The sequence below is a fragment of the Hippocampus comes genome, unplaced genomic scaffold (assembly GCF_001891065.2).
Source record: "Hippocampus comes isolate QL1 unplaced genomic scaffold, H_comes_QL1_v1.1 scaffold136, whole genome shotgun sequence".
NCBI classification, from domain to species: Eukaryota; Metazoa; Chordata; class Actinopteri; order Syngnathiformes; family Syngnathidae; genus Hippocampus; species Hippocampus comes.
This window is the reverse complement of record NW_017805840.1, coordinates 881,375-896,041: the sequence shown is the minus strand read 5'-3', so window position 1 is coordinate 896,041 and position 14,667 is coordinate 881,375. Positions and strand designations below refer to the sequence as shown.

Here is a 14,667-nt window from a genome sequence, read left to right as displayed (position 1 = left end):
CAGTTAGAAACAGTTATTTAAAAATAAAAATGTACACCTATATACTGTGTGTGTGTATATATATATATATATATATATATATATATATATATATATATATATATATATATCAAATACCCACACTGTGTTTATATATTATATATACTTATATATAATATAATGCTTTTATGTGTTCTTGATGTTTCTTTTTTTACTGAGGTAAAAATACTAAGCGTATAAAAATGTGTCCGATTCAAATACAGGGAGTCATTTCTTTTTCTAATAACTTCTCAACTTTAATATGCGGCAGAAGAGACGATGCGTTCAGGCACTTGTAAATTGGCTCTGAAAGGACACACAAAAGAGTGGACGGAGAGGAAAAAAAAGACAAACGCACACCGTCCTATTCTGATTGTCTCTCTCCCTGATGTGTGACACCACAAAGGGGATTTTTTTTTTTTAATCACCGCAGATGCAACGTCAGGAGGTAAAAAAAACACACCAAGGACGCAAAAACACAGGACGTGCGAGACGGACTCAAGGTAAAAGGACATCCTCAGCCATTCTGGACTTCAACTATAGTAGGTGACATTTCCTTAGCACCACAATTGGGATGGGAGCTTTATTTCCTAGATTTTAGTCGGAAAAAACAAACAAAAAAAACAACACCTTTGTCCTTTTAAACACTATAGATATCTTTTTTTTTCTTTTTAAATACACATTTAGGTGAAACCTTTATGTCAAACTGATTCCAGCTTAGGGTGGAACAAAATATTGCAATATCAGTACAGTGTAGATATACCAACATTAGATATCAAATACAGTATCAATATACCAATATTGGTGCAGTACAGAAACACTATTATATCAGTGCTGAATTCATACACCGTTATCAGATATCAGTAGAGTAAATATCAGATACCAGTAAAATATAGCTATGCCAACATTGCGTATCAATTCAGTATGGATATATAGATGTTCTAATATCAGATATTGTGCAGTATGGATACTCAAGCATCAGTTATCAGTACTGTATCCATACGCCGATATCAATACTGTATCGATGGACCATTGTCAGGTATCATACTGTATCAATATGCTAATGTCAAGTCAGTGCACCTTCGATAGACCAATATAAGATATTGATGCAGAGTTAATATGCCGATGTCAGATATTGGTATAGTACAGATACGCCAACATCAGCTATCAGCGCTGTATCAATATTTCAACATCTGCAATTGGTGCGACATCGACACACCACCACCAAATATCAGATATCAGTACAGACTATTATAAATACGCTAACAATAGTTATCAGTACTGCATCGACATCGCATAATGGTACAGTATTTATACACCGATATCGGGACTGTATTGGTACGCCAACAATAGATATTGATGTTGTGTATGTGATGTATTTTTCTGACACCAAATGTCTTTTTTTTAATGGACATCAGAGGATGAAGTTGAAAAAATCCTTTATTATATTCACAAATTTTTTTGGATGTCTTCATGTGTTTCTGTAGCTTAAGTTACATAAGTAGCTAACGCATTTTATCGCAGCTGACTTTCTTCCAATATGTTGATGAGTGCATAATTGTTGCGTATACTTCATGATGGACTAAATTAAATCAGAATGGTGTTATATAATCTGGTAGCCTCAGTATTGCCTCTCTGCTTTTTGTAGACGATATGGTACTGTTAGCTTCTTCAAGGTGCGAGCTCCAACTCTCAGTGGTGCGGTTCGCAGCAGAATGTGAAGCGCTTGGGAAGAAAATCAGCACCCTTAAATTGTCCTCGGTCGGAAATGGGTGGAGTGCCCTCTCCGGGTCGGAGATGGTATCTTTGCCCCAAGTGGAGGATCTTAAGTATCTTGGGGTCTTGTTCACGAGTGAGGGCAGGATGGAGCGCGAAATCGACAGTCGGACCGGTGTAAGCGTCTGCAGTGAGGCGGACTCTGTATCGGTGTGACATGGTGAAGAAGGAGCTGAGCCGAAAGGCAAAACTCTCGATTTACCGGTTGATCTACATCCCTACCCTCACCGATGGTCACTCGCTGTGAGTTGTGACCGAAAGAACAAGATCCTGGATACAAGCGTCCGAGATGAGTTTCCTCCGCAGGTTGTCCGGGCTCTCCCTTAGAGATAAGGTGAGAAGTTTGGTCATCCTGCAGGGGTCTCAGAGTTTGGCCGCTGCTCCTCCACGTCGAGAGCAGCCAGATGAGGTGGCTTGGGCTCAAGCTGCTTCCCCTGCGACCTGACCCCAGATAGGCGGGGTAGAACGGATGGATGGTTTTATCCATGTATCACTTATGACAGAGCGATAGTTTTGGTTTTAACATGTTGCTTAATGTATTTGTTTAGATTTAACAAAGGAGGGACACCATATCATTTTTAAAGTACACAGAAAGCAATGCTAAAAACTTTCATAAATATGTCAATATTTTGCCACCTGCCGAGGTAAGTGGTCAAAATGTACAGTATAAATTCAGTTTGTTGGGATTTGTGGTTTTGAGTCGGTGCCATTCTTATGTGACCGTTGACCATAGCCGATTGTATGTCGCAGATGAGTCTTATTTTGAAGTATAAAAAAATAGTTTTGACCAAGTTTGGCACCGCGCGTTACGAGTTCTGTGACGGAAATCGGAAATTCGCTCCGGATTGTTAAGGCAAGTGGCAGCAAAAACAAAACAAAACAAAACAAATTTCTGACACTGAATTCCCAAGAATGGCAGGGTTTCCGGATTTTGGTGGTTATATTTGAGGCACCTTTTGGAATAATAATCATAATAATAATTGGCGAGTGTGACTGGAGGCACCACGAGTGAACCACAAAGCCAAAACCTCACTTTTTGTTCTGCTGGTGGATCAGTACAATGAGAAAATAAATAAAATCTTTGGGATATTTTGAGTGGTAGGATGTAGACTCACGTGTGAGGTGTAGTGTCTCGATCGCAACAGGGATACCGGAATAGGAACGTAAATAATAGACCAAAGAAAAGAGTACAATATTCCCCCTTATGTCTTTGAATTTGTTTTTGGAACCAATCATCTCTTATCTGCTGAAAAACTCACAATCGCTGTTTTTGTGCTCAGGCCAAAGCCACGTTTCATATAAAAATATTGCTTTGGTGCCAAAGAACTATGTTGAAGTGAGGGGAAGCTTTATGTAGTCAAGCCATAGCCCTGTCTAATAGACAAGTCGAGCTTTAACGCCATCTTGTGGCATCAATCGGCGATTCTAAAGCTTTTTAGAGGTGCGTCAATTACAACGGACGTCAGCTTATTTGCAGCAGGGCTCGGTCCTCGTATCCACGGGGGAACACTACAATTCAAATTCTCTGATGCCAAAGTCAGTGTACAAAGTATAAAGTACCTGCATATGTGATACATATATGTTCAGCTATAAAACAAAAACAGAAAATAAAAGGCCCCCTGAAAAGGAGTACTGTCTCTTGCCCGGAAATTGAGCGTGGAGAGACGAGACAAGTGTCTGCCTTTCGGGGGAGCTTATCTTCCCAGGCCTCTTAGAAAATGCACCAGTTTTTCTTGACTTTTTGGCTTATTTCAGTTCCAGGAATTGTCAGGCGAACAAGCAAACCCTCAGCGGTTCGTCCCTGTCCTTCCCTGTGCTTGCGTTGGTTTCTGTTTTATTACATTCGTCCTTTCAGCTGAGGGCCTTATGTCGGCCCCCGCAGCAACCGCATGCTAGGCCTGCCCGGTGACATGCATTCAGCGGCGGGTACAAGCAGAGGCAGGGTGCCACCAGAGACAAACCCAGCAGGGCCAGCCAGCGCGTGCCCAGCCGGCCGCCCTCACCCCCGTCGCAGGAGCACGGATCCGAGTAGTCTCCTTCCGGGTCAGACATGCAGTGGTAGAGCATGGTGTCCGCCAGCCACATGCAGCTGACCCGCCGGACGCAGCCCCGCACAGGGTCCGGAGCGTCCTGGCACCGGCCCCGCCTATTCTCGGCCACCAAGAAGGCCTCACCACAGTGCTCGCAGTGGGCCCGCTCCAGGCCGTCCTCCTTGCGGCCCTTCACCCCGTTGGTGGACAAGGACGAGCTTGGCAGGAAGGACCGAGGCTGTGTGGAGACCACGGAAAAGCCCTGGCGGTAGGACCCGCCGTGGTGGCCCTTAACGGCAAAGGGTCCAAGAGCTGGGTCCGAGTCTGAGGGCACCAGGGCGGGCGCCAACGGGTACGTGTAGTCGTGCTTCTGTGCCTCTGTCTTGGCAAAGTGGACGTAGGATTCTGTCTCATCCATCTGGATGAACTTGTCGCGCATGGTGGCGTGGCGGTAGTCCTCGTAGCCCGTGAGCCAGGAGCGGTCTGACGGGCGCGCGTGGAGCCGCTCGCTGACGCGGTCACTCGCTCGCTCCCAACTGCGCTCGCGCGGGTTGATGCGCACGATTTCCTCGTCCTCCTGAAAGGTGACATGGGGAAGCCGGGACAAAGGCTGTGGAAAGAGAGAATACTTCAACCCAGTGATTCTCAACTGTTCGATCAGGACCCAAAAGTGGTCCTCAGTCGAACACAAGCTCTTTAGATTGTTCTGTAGACGATTGGAACAAAATTCCAACCTGGTCCAGCAGGTAGTGGTCCGAGAGCCGGTATGATTCATGGAGGTTGTGACGATATCCCAGCATGCACCTGTGCCTCTGCGGAAGAGGCGAGGACTCGAGCGGCGGCAGGCAGCTCTCCAGCTTCTGGGAAGAGGAGTTGGACGAGCTGTCGGTGGCGTTCTAAGGAAGGGGGGAGGACGACGACAAACAAACACAGGATGCGTCTGAGAGAAGCTCTGTCATTGGACGCAGAAAAAAAAAAAAACAATAACAACAACAAAAAAACGCTGTCGCCGGGTGGGGGATGTCGCGATTTGACAAGCAAAAACAGGAAGGCTCCACTCTGATTGGGGAAAAACAGGAAAGGACAGCTTTTGTTTTTCAGTCCTTGGCTTCCTCATTTGGAAACGGGGGCAAACATTTCAACGCATCTGCCCGCCAACGGAACCGTGAAACCAAGCAGGTAGTTCTTAATGGCTCGAGGGACGGATGCACAACACTGATGTATGTGGTTACCATGGCAATGGAATCAAAGGCTTTTGGAGTAGCGCCTATCGCATTTTGTCCAGCCCTTGTCCTCACTCAGGTCGCGGGTGAGCTGGAGCATGTTACTAAATCGTTTAACCCTCCTGTCGAGCCGCACCCGGGCTTTGAACGCGTACCACCACCTGTCACCAGATGGAAGTTGAGTACGCTAACTGATGAGCTAAAATCCTGGGCCGCTAACTCAGTGGCCATTGACACTGTTGCTGATTACGAGGAGTGACGTTCAACTAACGTAGCGTCGCGCAGCACGAGCTGGCATTCATTTAAACCTTTTGGGATCAAAATCATCAACGCAGACGTGATATTGTACTCCTATAAGCCCTTTCTCCAACTTGTTTTTGTATTTTTATAATTGTCACAATCGCAAAAGATTAGCACGAAAGTCGAGTGTTTTGCCTGACATGTTTCTTTTTACAAAAAGCTAATTCTCTCCACTTTTTGGTCAGTTATGTTTTATTGCTGATTACCAAAGGAGCGACAAAGCTAGAAACATTTTTTTTCTGGTGAAAGAACTCTCTCTTCTGGTATGTTCAGTGCTTCTGTTGCCAACGAAGACAATATCCTGTGCATCTTAAAAGCTCAGTCGTCATGCACTACAATGGATATATAATACTAGCATACTTCTACTGCTGGCAGGGAATGAGTTAAACGCCTCTGTCAACAATGGTTAGGCTATCTATTAGCAGGACATCCGATTTGGGGTCAAATCTCTTTAAAAAGGCAAAAAGCTCATTCAGTTGACAAATGGCTTTGGCCGGGATTAGCCCGGGCTGACATTCCCCCGCAGCTCTCTGGAGGATTGTTCTCATGATAGGGAATTCCCTACGGAAGCCTGCTGAGAAAGCCACCACGGTGCCCTCCAGTCAATCCAAAAAAAACCCCCAAAAAAAACAAAAACAAAACCTAGAAAATATTTTTTTTCAAATACGATTCCAACTGTCTTGACTCTCGAGTCCTCAGTGTCGTTGGGTTCGCATGTTCGATCCACTTTACATGTTCACATCACGCATATCCTGACAGCTTTTCTTCCCTTTCTGCCAAAAGACTGTCAGGGCGCCGCTCCAAGTCAAATCTTGGCCAGACACCGCACACGTCTGGCCATGCAGCACGCGGGCCGATCGATTTCAGACAGGCACACGAGGGGTCAGCCTCAGCAGTCGCAGGCATGTAGGGGGCCTCGCCGTGTCCCAGCTGACGGGAACGTGTTTGGGGGATGCGATCTGTACGACCAAATTTCGTGACAGGTAATAAGGTATTAGGATTTGTCAGTTTTAGGTTTTTGGGGTCGAGGAATTTGGTACTGTTCAAGTCAAAAACACTGTCCAGGTCCATATTGTCCCGCATCCAGCAGTTTTGCCTGAAGTTTTCTGTAATCTTTTCCAGAAAATGTGTGTGCGAAGCAAAACCCTCGGAAAACATGTTAGCTTAAATGTCAACTGTGAAATGAGTTTTGGAAATCCAAAACCTTGATACATTTGTGACTATTGATGCTATTCGTGAGGCCATCTTGTGTTTTGCATTCTGTGTTAGCATCGAGATAGAGGAAAGCACAGTTGTGGTTGTTTTGAAAATGCGTAATTCTCTTTGTTTTATGTTTAGTTTGACAGTGACCTTTAACTGTGAGAGGCAAGCCAAATTTTTTTTAAAGAGTTGTTCACCATCCACCAAATTGCCACTTGTGGCGACGTGTGTTGATTTCAATGACCGTTAAGTGCTCGTGTCTCAAATGTAACAAAATCGCCCGAACGATAAGGCACCTCTATTTTAGCAGGGCTTATTTGCGACTATCCAATAAAAGCGACTATCTTTAAAACAATGTTTCTCGCATTACACATCTGTTTTAGCCATGGTGTCATTTTCACCCCTCGGAAGTTATTCCTAAGAATGATCGCACGGACAAACTGTTCACCTCGAGCGCTTTGATCCCGTCCATCTGGCAAACGGCGAGGCCTGAACTCTATGAATTATTTGCCAGATTTATATGACCCAGTTATGTTTGTGTGCATGAAGCCATACCCGTTATATCCTGGACGCGTTCCTGAGCAGCGCTCCCCACACGGATACAGCCATGCTGAGAATTCTACCCCCCCCTTCTTTGCTTTCTTACAAAGCCCTTGCAGAGCAGACGGCCAAAAATAACAAAACATACCGCCTGTACTCTGGCCTGCGAGGCCGCGACTAATTCAAAACAGGATCGGAGCGCTTACTCTGCGAGCAAGTTTAAGAGTTTCTTTCTGGACTCTTTCCTCCAATTTCCAATTCTGGATACTTCCGAGTTAGTTTCCAGGCTTTTGTGTTGCCCTCCTGAGACGAACCCAGAATTGACCCCCCCCCCCCAACCCTCTCTGTCGCATCCACTGTTACGAACAAGCCAAAATAGAGACAGCGAGACAGACGAGACGTTCTGAAAGGGAGGAGGAGTACGAGGAGGAGGAATCTTTAGGGAAGTATGCCCCCCTCTCCCCGTCCTCCGATGACTGTAAATCTGCTGCCGCATTTTGCGCCGTCCGCGACTGCACGCTTGGCGAGCCCTGCCTCCACGCCGCTAACTTTGGGAGAGGTCATTAACAGAGGCTAAAAGCAACAGCAGATAGGTCAACAAAATTGAAAATATCACATTATGGTGTTCCTCCGCATTATTGCGGTTCATCGTTAGCAACTGGACGACATCACATTCGGGTTCAAGTAGCAGTTGTTTAAAGATTTACAGACACTTAATAATCTATGAATGCTAATTTCTATTAGCCTGTCTACGATGCTTTTGAGCTGTATGTGCTACCAGAAACTAAAATTATATTTAAATTTCCTTTCCTCTTAAAAAATGAATTTGAATCAGCAGTTTGAATTTGTGTTAATTTGTATCGCTTCGTTGAAAAACTAAAACCAAATAGTGACATTTTGAAATGGATTTGATTAGTTTGGAACTGAAGTCCAATAAACTTGAAACTGAAGGTAAGACAATGAGATCTAAATTTGTTCCTCACTGAAAATTCATCTACCGGTATATATTTTCACATTCCGTTCTCAAAATTCAATTTCAATGTAGTAGTTTTTAGGTAGTTGAGGAAAAGTAATCAGGTGAGGATACACAGGTCTGTTCTTCGGCCAATCGGCGCTTGCATTTAAGCACGTAACAACCTGTAGGTGCCATTTGAGTTGCCACCCAACCATGTGCTTGGCCAAGAGACTGTTTTGACCACGAATGACGCTGGAACAAATAGTGATGGACTGCGTACAGCATTTCAAACAAAGATGTATTTTGTTGAGATTTATTCCCTCAGCAATATCACACAAGAGGGATTGATGTTGGACAGTACTCACCAAGCTTTTTGAAATTGATTCCGTTTTTGGTTCGGCCATTTTCCCCCCCCAAAGCAAAAACAGATGTTTGCAAATGTTTTATTTCTATTAAACACAAAAGACAATCGTTTTACTTCTATGAAGGACGACAGAAATCAGAGAATAATTACTGTTGAGACACTGACATCAGAGGACAATTTAAAGTGAAAAAATGATGCATGAAAGATTTCAGTATTTTGGATGGCTGGAACGAATTAAGAGCATTTCATTACATTTCTATGGGCAAAATTGATTTGATGTGAGGAAATGCGCTTGCTCAGAAAACAAAAATAAACTTAAGTTAACTTAGTTAAGGAAGCACTGTATGTCCCCTTTAAAAATGCAGTACAATCGTTAAATGCATTGATCTTCCAAGACAATTTTTTTTTTTTTTACCAAATCCAAGTGTTGTGGGGTCCCTTGACAGCTCTGTAGAAGCCTCTCTCGGCCTCTTTGGGTGTTTGTGTGCATCTCTGCGGTGGCGGTACACTCCCAGCAGAGCACCTATTAGTCTTGGCCGTCGTAGACAGCCAGAGTCCAAAAGATGAACCCACGAGGCACTTCCTCTCATAAATCAGCCGCCCCGCACTAAGCTGGGAAACAGCTGCGAGCCGCTCGTTTGCACGCTGCCGCTCTCTTTTTAAGCCGCCGGGGTGGGTGGAGGGGAGGCTTGAATGGTGGTGGTGGTGGGGCAGAGGGGGGTAAAGAGGAGGCGGTAGGATACAGGAAGTAACCTTCTGACCTTGCCTGCTGCTCTCTGTGTCAGGTTACAGGGAGGTGGGGGGAGGGGAGGGACCCTCTCAAGCACTTTTTATTTTAAATACTCCAAACAGCTCTGGTGTTTCCCCATAGTTAAACGAAAAGAAAACACTTACGGTGAAGACGTCGTCGTCGCCCAGCTCGCCCTCGTTCTGGAGTGCTGTAGAGGAGGTCGTGGAACCTGGGAGGGTGGGGGGGGGGGGATGAAGAAGAAGGGCCTTGAGTTTGACACCAGTCGTTCACGGCTTCCTGCAAAGCTTCAATTTGCAAACCTAGTTCCAATCAAGTTAGTTTGGAAGCCACTCTATTGGGACAATAGCAACAGGGCATTTCACCATTTGCAGTTAGAAAAGCTTTGAGACTCCCCTGGGAAGACTTTGCGCACTGGGAACAAAAAAGGGCCTTTCCCCCAAAAGGTTCCCACAAAGTATCCGGTTGTGCAAAAATGTCAAAAAGCCAAAAGAGTCAGGGACATCTGAGAGGGTTGTTCATTACACTTCGAATGTAGCATATTTACACTGATTGGAATTTTAATTGTTTCTGCTGTAGCTTGGTTTTACTGTGGGTGTTTTGGGGCGGAACGTGGCCACTTATATTGGCAGATGTCAAATATGTGTCAGATTTGTGTGTGTTTTTTTTCTTTTTGGAAGAGTCCTGCTTTTGGTCTGAGGATATCCAATTATTATTATTATTTTAATTTTTTTTTACATCGCCATGCGTCCCAAATGCGTCATTCCGGAGGGGGAAAAAAACCCCAAACAAAAACAAAACTTCTGAATTGCGTCATTCGAACCATGCAATGTAATTCCAGCCTGAAGCGCATGCAGTCCAATCCCTGCTTGACTAATTGATGAAGAAATCTTCGGCTTTCACTAGACCACGCCAGCGGATCCTGAAAAAGTCTTAATTGCCCTTCTACTTGGTCACTTTTGTTATGGTCGCAGACATGCAAAAAGTCCTGCTTCACAAAGAGAGGATGTTGCAAACTGACAATTTTTTAAATTGAAAATATACTCTTCTTCTTATCTTATTATTTGGGCTTTTTCAACAAACCTCTCCAAAGACGTTCGTTTTTTTTTATTTTTTTTACTAAGGCCATCAATCGATTACAATTTTAACATGTTTGGGCGTTGATTTTGACAGCCCAAATTGTACTTATTTCTGCAAACGAATCAAATGTCAAATTGTTCCGGGGACCGCTGCTTCAGGCCACATCTTGACAAGAACAAGCACGTACAGGGGACACTCGGTTTACAATGGAGTTTCATCTCTGTAACAATCTAACCGATGCTAACGCGATAGTAGACCACCAGCTATTCATTATCCGATCCCCACCTAGTCAAAAATCGAAAAAATAAAATAAAATAGTGAGTATATTGTTTAGCGAGCATGCCTTTTTGTGTCGGGCGACCAGATTGAACGCTAAATGTTGTTAACACGTGTTAGTGGTAAAGGCGCAACGTACCTTCCGCCAAGTCCTCGATGGCTTTCCGCACCCCCCTGTCGAAAGCCCTGGCGTCGGCGGGACTTTGAAAGGACAGACCACACCTCCGGTCTTCCACCTTCCAGTGGTGAAAAGTGGGCGTGGCAATGGTGTAGACCAAGTCCTTCCTTAACGGACAGTCCATTATTACCTGCCAATCAGATGGAAAAAATAAATAAACAAACAAACAAACACACATTTTGTCTTTAAAAATCACGAAATAAAAAACACCCGTCACCAGTTTGTCCCGTATCCGCTCGCCCCGGATGAGGAACTGGCAACTGCCAGAGGGTGGTAGCTGGGGTAGCTCGGGCGGCCGCAGGCGGCAGACCCCCACCCTACTGAGGGCGCCCCCATCCTGGGCCAGCCAGCCTCCACTCGAGTCGTCCCGCGTCATGACCACCGCTTTCACACGCACGATGTAGCTGTCACTGCAACATAACAAGAAGAACGGTTAGGCACTTGGCCCGCTTGTTCAGCTATTGCAACGTTTGCTTGGAACTACAATGATAAGTGCGGTAATACTGTCCCACAGGGGTGTGCCAAAATGCAAAGAGCCACTACAGATTTGAGTCATTTCGAGAAGTTTAAATGTCTAAAGCTTGTTGAAAAACTATTAACCGAAAAAAAAAATTTTGTCTTGTCTCATATCGTGGCTTTTCACCTGTCGTGGGTGAGTCTGGAACGTATCACCGCGATACACGGGGGTTCATTGAATCATCTTTTCCTGGCCTCGCGTTTGCTTTCCAGTTTGCACACATCGGCAGAATGTTTGAGGGCGTCTGCAGTCACGACTTTGCCTCGTCCTGGCTCTAACGATGTGGGAGGTGTTGTGCACACATGCACACACATCCATAAGTCACCATTTTTTAATGAACTTAAAGCAGCGTTCTGAATTGCTCCTAAATGGTGACATTTTGATCCTAAAATTTGACACGGTGCAAGTAAAGTATCTTTCGGGATGAAACGTTTCGATAATGCAATCATGAAGTTCTTATCAATTCCCATCCTGGTCGGGTGGTCAGAACAAAACTTGTTCAAGCAACTTCAGATGAACAAAACCCATCAGTGAGCGATCTGCGCAAACTAATGCATTTGATAATCGGCATCTATGGCAAATATTTTATTTACATTCATATTTTTGTCATGTTAATTGATAAATACTAATTCTGAACTCCTCCTGATGGTGTTTGTGGCATAGTTGCATGCTGTTTTATTGTGCTTAGGTATAGTAGGGATGTTTACAATAATTGTGATGTGACAGCGCTAATATTAAAAGGGTGATAAGTCTGGTAAGTCCCCACTGAATGCCCAGGTACCAAATGTACTGTCTTTGACAATATTGAAATTCAGTTTTTGAAAAATTCAAGTCTTCATAATACTGTATGCACTCTAGTTTATGTGTGCTGATTTTAGGGACCCCCCTTGTACCAGTACAGTGGTTAGACTCTTTCTCCTTGGATAACAGCTACAAATTAAATCATTTCCTGTACAGGTAATTGACATTCTATCATTTTCTATGGATGTTTTTTTTCTGAGGGGGGAAAAGTTGAACAAAGATGTCAGTCAACCAGCGTCAAAGAATCCATTTCGGAGATTCCACTCAAAATGGCGCAAAAAAAAAAAGTCAACCGTTGTTCGACACGCAGACGGAAGAACCTGCGACAGTTTAGTCTACAGACTTCACCAGTACAAAACAAAAGAGTCGTCATGTTCCAACATATGACGGTCGCCACCCTCCGTGGGGACACAATGAGCTCGTTGCACTGATCTGACAACAACAGGAAGGAGTCTTTGTGTGCGTTCGTGCGGGTGTGTAAGTGTGTATCTTTAAAAAAATGAACATGTCAAGCGGTGGGTGGATCGACGCTTCACTGTTTGTCTGTCGACACACCGTCAGTCAGCCAGCCTGTCATTCAGTCACTTTTATGAATGTGCGTGGGTGGGGAGGGAGCCGCTCTACCGGTTTCGCCACCTGTGCGCTGTGTGTGTGTGTGTGTGTGTGTGTGTGGTGTGTGTGTGTGTGTGTGTGTGTGTGTGTGTGTGTGTGTGTGTGTGTGTGTGTGTGTGCGTGTGCGTGTGTGTGCGCGCGCGCGCGCGCCCGCGCATAGATGCGTCAAATCCGCCGCACTGTCTGTAAGCTAATTATATAACATCACCCCTCCGTTCTGCACCTCCCTTTCCCTCTTCTTCTCTCGCTCGTTCGCCCACAGACACATCTGTATTTCCATTCTCGTCCATTGACATATACAGTAGCGCCCCCCCCCCCCGCCCCCCGATCCCGAAACCTTAACTGAGGCTGTCTTCAGTCATAACAACAGGTCGTATAAATAGCTTGGGACGGGTTAGCCAGAAAAACGCATCAAGTTATCGAATAAATGCTTCATCTGTCTCTTTTTTTGGAAGATCCATTTTGGTTAGTTCACCGATGCAGTTTTCAGTTATTTATTGAACAGTAGAATCCAAACACAACTCATTTCACGTTATACTGAAGCCTTTTGGGGCATATAGTTATTTTGCCTTTTCTAGAAACCCCCCCCAACTACTTTTGCCTTGTCATTGCCTAAAACGTCTCATCATTCAGCGGGCACAGTGCCACCTGTTGCTCGACATCCTGGCATTTTGAAACCTTGCTGTGACAAAGACTGCTCAGTTTTGATCGTTGTCAGGAGCTGTATCAGGTGAAGCTACATGCCGCTGACTTTTGGTCGACTTGAAACACATGTGTGACAGTTTGGCCCCCCACACAGCCCACCCACATGCAGCAATAACAGCAAAAAAAAAAAAAAATCCAGACCTTTCTAAAAGCACACATGCTCCAAGATACACAATAGCAGCTATCAGCGCTACCGGTGATGTGGAAATGTCACGTTTCGGTCTAGTCTTGTGACCCGTGTTTAAGAGCCCCCGTCTGCTGACAGGCCCTGTAATCTGCGGTGGGAAGAGCCACAAGCACTACTTTGATACGCACGGCGGCCACAGCATGTTCTGGACCAACATGCAGACAAACAGACAAGGATGCACGCAAACTTTTGCAGGGCTGGGAACTTAATTCTTTCCAGACGGATGTGATGAGCCCTTTGTGGAGTTTCTGGACCGTGTACAATTTATGAAAAGTTACGGTCAGGTTTCAAAGTAGAACTAATCCATTTCTGGCATCCAACTTTAGCCAGATAAGCAACTGTACAGGCAAAACTGCACGTAATATTTCAACATATAACATAAGTTCTTGATAAAAGTCAGAGCTAAAATACAGGAGTTTTGAATGACAAAATTACAGATATGACTGACATGTTTTTTTAACGTAAAAAGAAGCAAAAGGGGAATTTGCAATTTCAAAAGAATATTTTTTTTCATATCAGTTTAATATCCGCATGACCTCACGGTAATACATTAGTAAAATAATCTGTGAAAAAGACTTGCCACCGTGTAGCTCTAACGAGTTAAAAAAAAAACATCAGAAAAAAGCAACCGTTTTTTTTCATATCAGTTTAATATCCGCATGACCTCACAGTAATACATTAGTAAAATAATCTGTGAAAAAGAAGACTTGCCACCGTGTACCTCTAACTAGTTAAAAAAAACATCAGAAAAAAGCAACTGTTAAAAAAAAAAGCCAACAACAACAAAAACACTGCACCAGAAGAAAAACAAACAATCTGAGACACAGGGCGTAACTGATGCGTGCACACCCTCGCAGCCTTCACATTGACCAGTTAGTTTGGGCTCCAGGAGCTTTTCTAATCCTATTGCAGAATATCCACTTACAGAAAATTAATATGTGTGACTCATTGACAACAATCACGCTGATAAGAGAAAAGGCGATCTATGAATCACATCTTTGTATTTAATCAGCCTCCCTGTCATAAGGTTGAAGGTCAACCGGCATGATGAGTCTCTACCGCTAACATCCTCTTGCACCAGGCCACGATATGCACTTGCCATGACTTAGTTTGGACTAACATTAGTGAAATATATTGACCTTTTTGGTCACCATATT

At 44.4% G+C, this 14,667-nt stretch overlaps 1 protein-coding gene across 1 annotated transcript in view; it reads right to left on the bottom strand.

Moving 5' to 3' along the window:
* Nucleotides 1–259: 259 nt before the first annotated feature.
* The window catches only part of LOC109526698 (sprouty-related, EVH1 domain-containing protein 2), a 25,667-nt gene continuing 11,259 nt past the window's right edge, over nt 260–14,667 (bottom strand). The window contains exons 2-6 of the mRNA XM_019888148.1: nt 10,906–11,098; nt 10,650–10,818; nt 9,301–9,365; nt 4,559–4,720; nt 260–4,434 (exon numbers count right to left, since the gene is read on the bottom strand). Coding sequence (XP_019743707.1) covers nt 3,646–4,434; nt 4,559–4,720; nt 9,301–9,365; nt 10,650–10,818; nt 10,906–11,098 — 1,378 coding nt within the window. The 3' untranslated portion in view covers nt 260–3,645. The remainder of the gene's footprint in view (nt 4,435–4,558; nt 4,721–9,300; nt 9,366–10,649; nt 10,819–10,905; nt 11,099–14,667) is intronic.